The sequence below is a fragment of the Vitis riparia genome, chromosome 4 (genome assembly GCF_004353265.1).
Source record: "Vitis riparia cultivar Riparia Gloire de Montpellier isolate 1030 chromosome 4, EGFV_Vit.rip_1.0, whole genome shotgun sequence".
In the NCBI taxonomy this organism is placed as follows: domain Eukaryota; kingdom Viridiplantae; phylum Streptophyta; class Magnoliopsida; order Vitales; family Vitaceae; genus Vitis; species Vitis riparia.
The window spans coordinates 19,972,408-19,986,664 of NC_048434.1; the positions used below are offsets into that span (position 1 = coordinate 19,972,408).

Below are 14,257 nucleotides of genomic sequence, written 5' to 3' on the forward strand. Positions count from 1 at the left end.
AATCAAAGATACTTTAAACTTATTATTTACATATTTAAACTCGTTCTCAAAATCTAATTTATTCTTTAAATCTTTAAATATTTAACTTATTTTTTGAAGTTTTAAAAGATTTGAAAAGTTTCTTAGTCTAAACGTGCCTTTTAAAAGCCAACGATGTCCACCCCATTAATAAGGATTAAAAAAATCATTTGTTTAATTATCCCTTCTTCGGGATAATTATCTAGAAATTAAAATTAACAAGTAATTATTTATCATTTAATTAAAAAACTAATTAATTTATTTTTATTTCATCGTAAACCAATATCTCCTTTATGTGGGTCCCATGAAACATATGCCATGATCTTATTTAAACTACGGATGAGATGTGACAAATTTTGATTGGTGCCACGTTTTAGATATTTATCATTACATTATTTAATGCCAGCGTTCTTTTCAGCTGTCACAATTGTCTCATGCTGCTAAAGCAATTTTTATTTGATCACGTAAGATATATGTCGATTAAGGATTGGCTATTTATTTACACGTGAACGTTAGTGAGTGGACAAATGTAATCAATTAAAAATATCAACATTATATTATAATAAAATTGTTATAATATTTAAGTTGTTGAATTATAATTATTATTTAAATTTTATTTTAAATTATTCGATTGACATATTTACCATCTTAAATTATAATTAAAGTAAAGAATATCGAGTAATAATAAGGATCGTAGAGCATCAAACTAGATATAAAAGTAATTAGAATAAATAATAATAAAAAGGTAAAATAAAAATACGAACTTAAAAATAAGTTAATTATTTTTATTTATTATTTAAATTTATTTTTTAATATTAGGTCATATTATTAAATTATCTTACCAAACATATTTAATTTACTTAATAACTTAAATTAAGTTATTAAGTTGATTTATTAAATAATCATTAAATAAAAAAATTAAAATAATTAATTTTTTATTAAATAATAACTCATTTTTAAAAATATTTTCATAAAAAATACTTTTTAATTATAATATCTACATTTTTTTATGAAATAATTGTTTTTATGAATCTATTTCTAAAAATATAATATTTTATATTCATGTCAAAATTGTTTTTGAAAAGACAATTATAGTACAAATTTATGATTCCTATTATAATAAAATGTCATTTAAAAAGATAACTTACCTTTATAATTAATTTTAAAAAAATATTTCAATATAAATATCAATTGTGTTCATGCTAAAATTATTTCATATATTTTTTAAATATTTTATCAAAAAAAAAATCTTTAGGCACATTTAAAATAATAATAATATTTAAATAAAAAATCTTCGTAAAAAGTATCATATTTTCATTTTGCTATACTATAAGATCTTTAAAATTTTAATATTAATGATTGAATTCAATCATTTACATTCTCCAAATGTAATTAAAATCGTACAACTACGTGACCTACAAGCGCAGAATAAAAGAATTTAAAATAAAATATTAAATGATAGTCTGATGACTGAGGTCCTGAGGAGAAGAAGACAAGAACAGTCCTATCCCCACGCAAGCCTCGTTCAAATCCAACGGCGAGAAACGGTCCGAGCATCTCACTTCACGCTCTGGTATCAAAACGACATCGTGTTGTTCGTTACGTTGCTTCCATCACCGCCATTGCCATCAGAAAAATGCTGCCCCCTGGAAGTATAAATCTCAACGCTCTCTGAAAATTAAATTAATAAAATATATCCATGTCCGTTTGAGGGTATCCAGCTCCAGCTACTTTGCCGCGCTATGAATACTGCGTGTAGAATTGATGGGGGGTATTCAAAGAGATCCATTCTCAGTATTTGAAGTAACGACTCTGTCCAATCGGTAAGAAATAGACAGGCATGACAGCTCTTGCTTCAGTCTCGGCATCTGCATGGATCCCCGAGGACGACCTCTTGTTGAAGAACGCCGTCGAGGTACCTTCCTTTTTTTTCCTCTGCCTATTTGATTATGTGGAAATTAGGGCATCGTGCAGCCTTTTAGATGCTGAGGATTTTCATCGGCTACGCCTCGGCGGTTCTGTGGATTCAACCCGAAAAAGCTTTGTGAATCAACTCGGACAAGCGCATCTTGATGAGAATTTCTCCCGATTCGAATCCCATAGGATGGTTGATCTTATTTTATGTTAGTTTTTCTGGTAATAAACAAGGAGATGGATTGATTTCTGAAGAATTTGGTATGAAAACTCTGTCACTTTTCTATTTTAGAATTAATTCCTCTTTGGTATGGTTAGCTACTGGTGCTTGCGAATGAATTCGAACTTAGGTATCATGATTTTGATGCGGCTGTAATGCTTGTGTGTGAAATTCCGGTGGTGTGCTTTGTTGGATTCACATTCTTTGTGTGGTGTTGCGTTGCTTGAATGCTGTGGTTTTCAGTCTTTTTTTGCTTATATGGTGAATAATTCTATGTAATTTGCTTGTGCAACTGAGAAAGAAATGCATAAATGTACTTGGAAGGCAATATAATTCGCTGCTAATCTTTAGTTTCCACACCTAGCATTTGGACCTTTTCCTTTAAACAGAAAATAGTAATAAATTAGAAAGAAGCATAAGTTTTCTGTTTCTGCCTCTTGCATATGCTTTATTTTACTGGATGTTTTGCTTGCTTTGATGTATGTTGTGATTTTCTTGCAGGCGGGGGCTTCTTTGGAAGCACTTGCTAAAGGTGCAGTGCAATTCTCTCGCAGATTTACAGTCCAAGAACTAAAAAACCGATGGCATTCTCTCCTCTATGATCCTGATATTTCAGCTGAAGCTTCTGCATGCATGGTTCAGTTTGAACCTTCAGCATCCAATTATTCGTTCAAATCTAACAGATCGGGTAATTGTAAAGAAAACGTAGAGGTTCTTGGAAAAAGAAAAGTCGAAAGCATTCGTAGAAAGTATCATGCTATGCGGAAGAGGATTCACAGTAAACCTTCTAACTCTGATGATCTAAATTTTCTAGATAGAATTCACAGTAAACCTTCTAACTCGGATGATCTAAATTTTCTAGATGTGCCAAATGCTGATGGCTATATGTGCAATGGAGGTGGTTGTGAAGAGCATATAGTTCTTGATAATGAGCCTCCTGTTGGCAGTTATGTGCTGGGAGATCGTGTCTTGAGCCATTTTGGTCTTCAAGATAATGTACCCCAAGATATTCCTCATATTATAGGAGATAATTTAGTTGACTTCGGGAATTGCTCAGGCTTTGAGGACAGAGGGCTTCCAGATAGAAACCTATTCAATAACAATGATTTTGAGAGAAAGCCCTTGTCTACTCTTGATTCACTAAATACAAATTTAGGAAATGTTGGCTCTGAATTCGGAGGAGGACAGCATTGTGAATCACCTGTTTCAGATGGTAGTGCTTCACTTCACCAAATGGGGTTTCCATCACCACTTCCTAGGGTGCCTCTGTGGAAAACAATTGAGGACATTTCAGCACCTGTGATGCCAATCAATGTCAACCTGGGAGATAGAGCTGTAAGTGCAGAAGAGACATTGACACTTGCTGCTGCTGATGATGGTAATAAACCATGCTCTTCAGGGTATGCTGTCCATTCACAGCCAACATTGAAAGACACATGCGTTGGATTAAATAACTCAACTGCTATCACAGATGGTGAGTTTGCAGATCTTTCAGATTCTCTCTTTAACTTCTCAGATGAGAATGAGCTTCTCTTTATGGAGGCTGATGGGAAAGACCCAATGGATAAGTCTTGTTTGGATAATCTTGACTCAGTTCTGTTGAGTTCTCCCAATGAAGTTCATGTTGATGATATGGCCAATATTAGTGACCCTGAGACATTGATTTCAGGTACATCGATTGTAATACATGGCAGTGCATGTCCTGCTGAATTAGTTGTTAGCGCTGACCCGTTACAATCCAGTCACAGCAATCAGGAAGGTGTTCATTCAGAGGTCACTATGCCATCATCTACATTAATTTCAAATCCTCATTCTTCTGAACTGCAGGAAGGGGTTATGTACTGCACATTGAATACTGAGGATGGTGAAATCCCATACAATGATGATAATTTCTTGCCTACTACATTTGCTTCCACAACACAGCCAATTTTTGAAGAGGCTTGTGAGCCAGCATTCTCCTCTGACATCCAGAAGGACAGTGAACAAGCACCAAGCTTAATGAATAAAGATAAAAATCCTGCACCATCTTTCAAGGCTCCCCAGATGATAGGAAAAGATAGAATGCCAGAAATTGTTCCAGACCACCAATTTATTGGTTGTGGAAACAGATCTGAATTGTCTGGTGACAACTGTTTGGCTACAGCTTCCAGACATGTTAACAGCATTCCTGGAGTCCCAAGTCATCATAGTTCAGCACATGCAACTCCAAACTCTGTCATGGATGGAGCTCCTGGGCGAGGGGTTCTAAATGTCAAATCAAGGGTACATTGTGATTTTCATAGTATTTAAAGCTTATTCCTTAGGGCAGCTTTTTCATGCTTGTGGTCATGTTAAAAACAAATGCTGAATTTGATCGATGTGAACAGGAAAAAGAAGCTCCAGGTACATATGGGGAGCATTTATTTTTACATGCAGGATCAGGTTCCACCAAAATGAATTTTCTGGAACCAATAAACTCTTTAATGTCTGATCAAGAGGAATCTGAAAGTGATGATGATGTGCCCTACTTTTCTGACATCGAAGCAATGGTAAATCTTAGATTCTTGTGATGGTTGGATGATGCCTTTGAATTCTTTTCTTTAGTTCATTTATAATCTTTCCTATTTTTAATTGTTATATATTTTGTCCAGATACTTGAGATGGACTTGTGTCCAGAAGATCAGGATTCATATATTGGTAGCAAAGGTAATTCATCTAACATCAGGTTCATTTAGCAAAGGATATATCCTGCTTCTGCTCTTAGCTCATCATCATGTAATTGTTTCAAATGCAAAATTCAGCTTAGAAGGAAGTTTAGGTGGTAGAAGGTCTATTACCTTTAACATCCATGCATGTAACTGTTACCTTTAAATTTGTTATTTATGATGAAGCAAGTTGATATTTTTTCCCCTGACACCTGGGTCAGGTTGCAAGGGTTGGGCTCCATGTAGCTCTTCCCAAAGTTGGGTCTGTTTATATTTTCCAACTGTCAATAGTGAGTGATTTTGGATATTAATGGCTTTAGTACAGTTGCCACCATGTTTTGTTTATTATATATTTCAATATTCATATGAATATCAATCAACTCTATTTTATTATTATCCAAAGTAAAGGGAGTCAGCTAATCATCAAATGCAATGAAACTGTTCTTCTTTACCTAGAGTGAACTCTCTAATGTGTGCTACACATATTAGATTGTGAGTAACTTGGTTTTGTCTCCTGAAATCTCCAGTCTCAAGATATCAACATGAGGATGCTAGGAAGGTGATCATAAGGTTAGAACAGTGTGCTCAATCTTCAATGCAAAGAGCTATTGCATCTCAATGTGCACTTGCCATCTTCTATGGCCGCCATTTGAAGCATTATATTAAAAAGGCTGAGGCAAGTTTTCTAAAATTTAACCTTTTTTCCCTTAAAGCATGATCGATTAAGCTGATTCATTTTTATTCAGCTTATTCATTGCCACTTCAAGATCATTAATTTGAATATCATTTTTCTATTCTGATTTTGTTTTTATTCAATATGAGCTAATCTAGAGTAAACGGCTATTGATACATTGTTGTTATAATGGGATGGCAGAAGGCTTTAGTTGAGTTACTCTAAATTTGGATCAAATGTGATAAAGTTCCTTGGGCACTTACCTCACTTGGATATGATTGATGGGCATTTTGTCGGTCTTGGTTTAATTTTGGAAATGTACTCACTGCTGGAGCTGCCAATGTTTTATGCCATGACTAATTAGCTTATGATGATCAAATGACTTGTTTTTGAATTGGTATATGTTGTATCCTCCTTGTATTGTTGTGTTGTGTTGTGTTTAGTAATTATTTATAATCTGTTAAGCAAAAGCTTAAAGCTTGTAAGATTTGGGCTCACAATTTATATCATGCACTCCAATACACTCTCTCATGTGCAACCATACACTTGCACGTGAAGAGACACATAGACACATGTAAGCCCATAGATAACCAATTTCCTTAAAAGCTTAAGCTCATAAGATTTGGGCCCACAATGTATATCATGCACTCCAACACTCTCCCTCACGGGCTGCCCCATACTTGCATGTGGAGAGACACATATACATATATGCAAATGGAGAGACACATGGACACATGCAAGCCCGTGGATAACCAATTTCCCTAAAACTTTAAGCTTGTAAGATTTAGGTCACAATGTATATCATACACTCCAACACCCTGCCTCACGACCCCATACTTCACATGGAGAGACACATAAACACACACAAGCCCACAGATTAAAAAAATCACAAACAACCTCCTTTGGGCTTAATAAAGTGGGGAAATGAACATGCGGTGAAGTTCGAATGCATGACCTCCTGCCAAATGAGATTTTGATATCTTTTTTTTTATAGGTAAATTTTTTGTCCCCATTGGGACTTGAACCTGGAACCTCCCACATACCCTTCCCAAAACTTTACCCCTTGAGTCAAGCCTCAAGGGCAATGAGGTTCTTATATCATGTTAAACAACTAATTTTCCTAAAGGTTTAAGCTTGTAGGATTTAGGTCCACCACGTGCATCATGCGCTCCAACACAATTAATGTTTTTGTTTGAGATGTAGTCTGGTTTTATACAATTCTGTTGACTGGTTTGGGCACTAGTTGCTGAGCTCATGATTATTTTTAACACTGAGATTTGAGGCTTTCTTTATTGGGGTTATATGATGCTCATCAATTTTTAGCTTTACTATTTTCTCTCTCTTAATGGAACCACCTTCTGCTTTGTAGGTAATACTTGGTAGAGCAACAAATGAGATTGATGTTGATATTGACTTGTCAAAGGAAGGGCGTGCTAATAAAATATCTAGACGGCAGGTGGGATTTTTGTGATTTCCTTGACTTGTGTTGTAGATATTGATGGTTTGCAAGACCCTTTTTGAGCTTGTAGTTGTTGTGGTTATTAGATAAAAGGAAATTTATGGGATGCGTACTTTATCTGTGAGTACTTTGATATGTATCGCATTTTGACTAGGATATGGATTGTCAAACACGGCAACTCGCTGAATGTTGCCACATCACCTGATTGTTGGAGGAATTAGAGAGAATTGTGTCATAAATATAATATTGTTTTTCAGAATTTGATTAATTAAAATGAACACCTTGCAAGATAAAAGGTTGTGTCATTTCTAGATTTCAACAAGGGGGCTGCAGACTCACTATCGATATGGTGGTTCTTTTTAGGAAAACTTTATTAACACCCTGTTTCATTTGATTGCTTAATTAGGTAATTAGTTATCTTTTGTATAGGATATTCTTATCTCAAAAGGTCGATTAGAAATGGGAAATATTAATAATTAGAGGATACCATAGCGGCTGAAACTGAACCATAACTGTGGGATCCTGAGATACTCATGTGATGGGTGAATGTTTTCAAGGACCTTTTTACCCTTTAGAATGAACTTTTATTGTTCAAATTTGGGATAGTGTGGTATTTTTCTTTCTTTTTTCTTGTTTCATTTTCTTTTCATTTATTTACCTCAAGCCTAGGCTAATTTAGTTAAGAACAAGAAGTAACTGTTACTTCTTTACCTTTTATCACACCATTTAGGCTTCTTGGATATCCCTTACAACCCTCAATGCCCTGCATAACATGTGAGTATGACTAGTCTTCCTTGCATCTGCTTAGGCTATCATAAGGATGCAAGGGGATGGATCTTTCTTATTGAAGAATCTCGGGAAGAATGTAATTTTATTGAATGGCCAAGAAGTCGCTACTGGACAGGTTGGGGGTCTTAGTTCAAGTAGTTTGATAGAGGTACGTGGTTTTCAATCTTTAACTTTGAAATGACTGATACAATCATGGTGCTCTTTTCCTGCCATTCTTTAACTTCTTTGTTACCTCAATTCTGTTTTTTAATATCTTTACCCCCAACCAGCAGTCTTCTCTTACATGTTTTCACTAATCAAAATTGTGGTGCATGAAATGGGTGTTTGCTCTCATTTAATTTCCACAATTTCTTTTGAAGATCATATTTTTGGGAATGCTTGAAAAGAATTTTCAACTGATTTGTGGTTTTGCAGGTTTCTTCATTGTCATCCATGTAATCACAATTAAAAAAAATACAAAAATAGCTATTTATGTATAAGGTTGATAATGCAACAGTGCAGCAATGTTTCTTTACATGGTTAAGTTTCTGGTTTTTCTAGGTCACGCTGTAAAAGAAAGTTTGATGAACATTTATGTATATGTAACTAAACATCAATGGTAACTCCTTTAACTACATTGTTAAATATGTACAATACCTGATCAACAACCTCTACCAAAATACTTCTTCATGTGAATTGTACAGAAGAGCTGCAATGTGATTATAAAATTTTAAGCTTTATATGCTAGAAGTTTTTATTATTGAACATACAATCCTGTAATCTAGCACCCAGGTATATTGCTTCAATTCTATATGAATACGGTGACTTACCAAAAAAAGAGCCACACCAATGATTTTACATGTTGGCCTATGTTATGATGGTGTCTCAAATTCCATCCCCTTCATTTGTAACCCTTCTATGTTTCTGCCTTGTAGATCAACTGAACAAAACAATATTAAGGGTTATTTGGGCTTTAAAAATATTGAGAATGAATCAGGTTTTGGGTTAGATTTGACAGGAGTGGGTTAGGTTTGACATCTTGGGAGCTAGCGTTGCGGTCAACTCCATTGTGAGTGAAACTTTCTCAATTCTGAATAACATGAAAATCTTTGGCTCTTTTGTGTTGTTGCTTTTATTGTTTGTTTTTCATCAAATTCTTTCAGTCCCAGGAACCTCAGATGTTGGTTTTTGTTGCAACTCTATGCCCTCTTTCAAGCATCAAAAATGCTATTTTCTATATGCATTAGAATGCTTGCATTGTAGTTGTTCAACTTTTACAAGCCTAACCAATCTATGGCAAATGGTTGATTGCAGATAAGGGGAATGAGATTTGTGTTTGAAGTGAATCAAAAATCTGTGAGGCGGTATCTGGCAAATGTTGCCAAAAAAGGCCAAGTAAAGAGCACCAATTTTGAATGGTCCCCTAATGGGGTTTCATGACTCGAAGAATTCTGTTGAAAGGTGCATCTCCTCTCCTTTTCCAGTCCGTTTTCATAGACTAATTTTAGTTTCAGTTGAGTTTGCCCTTCTGATGAGGAATGTCAGTTTGCTGCCCATCCATGGAATGTATAGCCCTATTATGTTTTTAATATATTGTCAATCCTTCACCTAAAGAAAAAAGAAATGAATAGTTCATCCTGTAGGTATTGGTAGTGTTAATTGATAGCCCTTTTCTTCCTTTTCTTTATTAGGCTCAGGCCTAATGGGCTTGTTTTGTAAATTTTGGGTATTCTCATTTCTCTGCAATTGAGGGCCGGAAATCTGCATTCATAGTTCTAGTTACCCTCCTTGGGTTTGCTGATTAAATGTTGAAAAAGGAACCAACCAAAGGAGAGGGGGTGGAGGGGGAGTTCTTCAAGGTAAAAAAACGAAGTGAAAGAACGACACTAAGCTAACTAGTAGCATTAGATTCATTGGGAAGAATTTAGGATACAAGATTCTGGTTTCTTCTCTCTCTTCATAACCAGACTTGGCCCAGGAAATTTGAGGTCCTTCATCAGATGAAATAAAAGGATAATTATGTACTTTACAGCATTCAAAGCAGTAAAATTTCCTTCATTGCCTATTATCATGGTGGCCATCGTGTCAGTTTGGATTTGACCAGAGCCATCATTTGCCTTTTGTTTAGAAGTAACACCTTCTACAGGTTCACGTTGCAATATACTTGGTAGACACCCAAGTTACCATGAAATATTATAGTGGCCTGACAAGCTGTGTGCTTTGTGCCGATTCCTCTTTTCGCCCAGATTTTGCTTTTAAATCAAGGTTTACTAACTGCCCAGAATGTGGATACAAACATGTAAACAGAGGTTTAGTGCGGTTCTCGTGCCTTCGAAGCAAGACACATTACTTTGAATAGCGGGGACGGTGGTTATAGTGTTTGGCTCTATCTATTTGCTTCATGGATGATTCTCACTATCTCTACTTTGCCCCTTGTTTAAGTTAAATTGTGGTGGTCCAGGCCTGATTGAACTTTCTTCGGTTCTGCATTGTTTTTTTGATTAAATAATGAAAGAAACTGTTACCCATTTCAGTACCTACCCAACCCATATATTGGTCCGCACAACGTGTCATTATTGCCTTCTCCTCATCTTTACAAACCTTTCAAAAGAGGGAAACTAAAATATTGTTGAAGCTGTTCTTTTTCCCCAACGACAAGACTTGGGTGATTCCTTTTTCATTGAGCTTTTCCTACAATTTTACTCGATATTTTAACATGAAATTAGATAAAATATTTCATCTTCAAGCCCTCAATGTATATCAAATTTGAAATTCCGATTTTAAACGTGGAATATAATACTTTTGAAATATGATTTTTGTATTGATTTGCTAACTCTTTGTTTGGATCAGGACAACGAGGAGGAAAAAAAAAAATTAGAAAAAGTTTTAACTTGTAAAATATAAGGGAAATAAATGGTAAATAAGATTCTCTAAAAGTTTATATATTTTTTACATTTGCAATCTATATACAATAAAATTAAAGTTAAAAAAAAATTATTGCATTTTAAATTTGGTATTTTATTTTAATTATTATAATTTTTTTTTTCGAAGTTTACATAATTTACAAAGCTTAAAGGAAAACTAACATAGTCAGCGTGACATTAAAAATGTTTTGCATTTCATCATGTAATATGTCTATATATGCCAATGTACTGAGAGGTGGGGAATGTAATAATGGGTTGGTATCGATAGAGGAGACACAGATGGCCTGGGATCAGATATTGGGAAAGCCCACGTAACCCACTTTGTGTCAACCATTTTGGTGGCAATAGGCATTGTACGGCTGGTAAGTGGTGGGCATGGCTTCTTCCATTTCTACCGACGAAGGAACTTCTGCGGTGCGCTACTCGGACCTTCTCTAATCATACCAAATTCCCACCTACATGATCAAAATTGATTCAATCCAATGGATCTATATCTTGGTTTTTTTACCACCCCGTTTTAATTACAAGGTTTGATCTATCGCATCCAGAATTAGGTATTATTTGTTTGGTGACATCAAATCATTTTTATCATTGTTTACACCATAGTTGTTACACATAGTATTATCTTGCCACTTGTGGACTTCCATGTTCAATTTGGTGGTTGTTCGTGCTACTATTATTACTATGATTATTATTAATTATTCATTTTTCATACCTAATTTAGTACTAAAATACGAGGGAAGTCCAATCATAAACAAACGTGGGTTACCAACCACTAATCATTTGTGACTCGAACATGCTACGTTTCATCCTCATCCGCTCATTGAATACAAATCTTGATGTTAGTTATACAAATCCTGATTGCTAATGAATCATGAAGTTCTGGATATAGTCGGTTGGGTGCAAAATCATAATGCATAGAAATAATCACAAAGAAGTTGTTGGGAGTATCACTATAAGAATCTGAATTCCCCAGCTTTTAAAAGGCTTGTTCAAAATTCAAAGTTTGTTAGCAATAATAAATGGACATATTCAACCACTAATCTTTACATTGGGGACCTTACGACCAAACGAGGCCAGCTTGGGAGGTCTTGTACCTACAAACATTTCGAGTTGGCATTGGATTCCAAACTCCAATATTCAAACATTTCATTCGATTTTAGATTACCACTAAATAATTCTACTTTAATGGTTTCAGTGGAGTGATTTCTCTGCCAATAATTAACCTGGCATAAATGGGTGGTGTGGTGCAAGAGTTTTCTATACGTAGGACATATGCCCACATTCCCATATCTTGAAGGACAGCACGGACATCTCGAAAATGGACGATGGTGGTAATTTTTTTTATTTTTTTCCTTAAAAAAAAAAATAGGTGAAATGTTTGTTGGAAGAATAAATTTGTAAAATATATTCGTATAGAAAACTCTTGGGCTGTTTGAAGGGAGTGTGTAGGTTGGGCAACTTGGGCTGCCAATGGATGGCTTTTGGCTGCCGATTTGAGTGTTGTATGGAGAGAGCATAGCGGTTGCTAACAACCGAACAGTCCTTTCGCTGTCACGGCGAAAGCATACAAATTTAAATTTAAATAGGGCCATTGGAGTCTCTGACAATTGCCCGTGAAAAATGAAAATGCCCAGAAAAGACCTCTGAGCTATAACAGGAAAAAAGGGTAAAACCCAAAACTAAAAGCCACGGCCTGTGCCCTCCCAACTTGCTTGCACCTTTTCTCTCCAAATTCCAATTTCATCCACTAAACCTGCGCTCCTCGTTCACTCCGTCTCTCTCTCTCTCTTTCTCTCTTACTTACCGTCTCTCATGTTATCTTCAATTCTCTTGAGCGAAATCTAAACTCCAAACACTCCCTTACGAAGGCAGAGAATGGGCGCTCCTTGTTTTTCCCTGTCTTCTCTGCTTCTGGTGATTGCAGTTGCAGGTCTGTTCTTTTTAGGAGATTCCAAGACCTACTGGGGAGATATAGAGGTGCTGAAAGAGCTGAGAAAAGGACTCGACCCTGGCTCGGTGACTCCCGGCTCTTGCTTGAGCTCGTGGGACTTCTCAGTTGATCCATGCGACAGCGTTTTCGGCGAGCGCTTCACTTGTGGGTTCAGGTGCGATGTCGTCGTCTCCGGCTCCAGTCGAGTTACTGAAATCAGTCTCGACCAGGCGGGTTACGCCGGTTCGCTCTCTTCTGCCTCCTGGAACCTTCCTTACTTAGAGACTCTGGACCTTTCCGATAATTTCTTTTCTGGGTCGGTTTCTGCCTCTTTGTCAAACTTGACTCGTCTACGGCGACTTGGGCTATCAAGAAACTCCTTCTCCGGCGAGATACCCACTTCCATCGGGTTTATGCACAGCCTGGAAGAGCTATACCTCGACAGCAATGGTTTTGAAGGAGCAGTTCCAGCGAGTTTCAACGGTCTGGTGAACTTGAAAAGGTTGGAGCTTCAAGGTAACAAGCTGTCAGGAGAGTTTCCCGATTTGGGTTCTCTAAAAAACCTTGACTTCCTAGACGCCAGCGGTAACGTCATCTCCGGCAACGTTCCAGACACGTTTCCGACATCACTGGTCGAAATTTCCATGAGAAACAACAGCTTGGAAGGAAATATCCCTCGAACGATAAAAAATCTAAGCTTTTTACAGGTACTGGATCTGAGCCACAACCGACTCAATGGCTCAGTCCCCTTTTTCGTCTTCGACCACCCCACTCTGCAACAGGTCACCCTCTCCAACAACCACTTCAACTCCATAGAAGTCCCCATCAACCCGGCCACCCAAAGCCAACTCATAGCCCTGGACCTGAGCTACAACGACCTCCGAGGATTGTTGCCATCCTTCTTGGCCTTGATGACAAAGCTCTCAGCTCTCTCCCTAGAGAATAACAAGTTCACAGGAATGATACCCACCCAGTACGCCTTGAAGGCTGTGGTTCCCGACGCCGGAGTGTCCCCATTCGAGAGGCTAATGCTGGGAGGGAACTACCTGTTCGGACCCATTCCATCACCGTTAATGGAGCTGAGACCAGACGGGGCAACAGTGAGGCTTGTGGATAACTGCTTGTACAGGTGTCCGGCAATGTTCTCCTTCTGTCAGGGCGGTGAACAGAAGTCGTTAATGGAGTGTAAGAGGTTTGGACCAGTGATACCTTGAGCAGTGTGACCCATCTCCATCTCCCATGTGAATCCCTTTGGCTTTTGGATTCTTCCACTATTCTCTGTATTTTTTATTTTTCCATATTTGTAATTACTAATCGGTAATAATTAGCCATTAAATGTTGTTGTTAATACCGGGTAATTATGAAAAAAAAAGCTTTTGTTTTTCTGAGGAAGATGCTCGATATCATACTAGATTTTCGTCTTTCCTCTGAGAGACACAGGGCACTGCTCCGACCTGTCCACCTTCCTCTTCAGGAAGTGGGTCCACGCTCCCTCAAAAGCCCAACTCCGTTTTAGAGCTTGGGCCCCATTGGCCCATTCAACCTCGAAAGAGGCTTTGTCAGCCCACTGAAAGGAAGCTGAAACGTCTTTATTCATATATTGCATAAATAAATGTACGGCAAAATGTATAACAGAAAAATTGTAACAAAAAAAGAGAGGAGAA

At 36.8% G+C, this 14,257-nt stretch overlaps 2 protein-coding genes across 7 annotated transcripts; both read left to right on the forward strand.

The window, feature by feature from the left end:
* Window positions 1-1,577: 1,577 nt before the first annotated feature.
* LOC117912701 lies at window positions 1,578-9,804 on the forward strand. Of its 6 annotated transcripts, XM_034827385.1 has the most exons (10): window positions 1,586-1,933; window positions 2,654-2,930; window positions 3,015-3,626; window positions 3,822-4,414; window positions 4,519-4,680; window positions 4,783-4,837; window positions 5,364-5,512; window positions 6,879-6,965; window positions 7,777-7,905; window positions 9,051-9,804. In XM_034827385.1, the coding sequence occupies exons 1-10, from the start codon at window positions 1,859-1,861 to the stop codon at window positions 9,174-9,176; spliced, it is 2,265 nt and encodes a 754-aa protein (XP_034683276.1). In that variant the 5' UTR covers window positions 1,586-1,858; the 3' UTR covers window positions 9,177-9,804. The 6 variants fall into 6 exon arrangements, 5 of the variants coding, with proteins under 5 accessions (XP_034683275.1, XP_034683274.1, XP_034683273.1 ...); XM_034827383.1 differs by lacking the exon at window positions 9,051-9,804 and adding an exon at window positions 8,172-8,233 and having other exon boundaries at window positions 1,582-1,933; window positions 3,015-4,414; XM_034827382.1 differs by having other exon boundaries at window positions 1,585-1,933; window positions 3,015-4,414.
* A 2,368-nt stretch (window positions 9,805-12,172) lies between these two features.
* LOC117912047 (probable inactive leucine-rich repeat receptor kinase XIAO) lies at window positions 12,173-13,985 on the forward strand. Its single transcript, XM_034826479.1, has one exon. The coding sequence runs from the start codon at window positions 12,539-12,541 to the stop codon at window positions 13,805-13,807; it is 1,269 nt and encodes a 422-aa protein (XP_034682370.1). The 5' UTR covers window positions 12,173-12,538; the 3' UTR covers window positions 13,808-13,985.
* Window positions 13,986-14,257: the final 272 nt, after the last annotated feature.

What these genes read in the sequence shown, in the direction of transcription:
- LOC117912047 (XM_034826479.1), top strand. Translation starts at nt 12,539, where the DNA reads ATGGGCGCTCCTTGTTTTTCCCTGTCTTCTCTGCTTCTGGTGATTGCA.
- LOC117912701 (XM_034827382.1), top strand. Translation starts at nt 1,859, where the DNA reads ATGACAGCTCTTGCTTCAGTCTCGGCATCTGCATGGATCCCCGAGGAC. An exon ending in TGTTGAAGAACGCCGTCGAG is followed by an intron (nt 1,934 to 2,653) that starts GTACCTTCCTTT and finishes ATTTTCTTGCAG; the next exon opens with GCGGGGGCTTCTTTGGAAGC. An exon ending in TATGCGGAAGAGGATTCACA is followed by an intron (nt 2,931 to 3,014) that starts GTAAACCTTCTA and finishes TAAATTTTCTAG; the next exon opens with ATGTGCCAAATGCTGATGGC.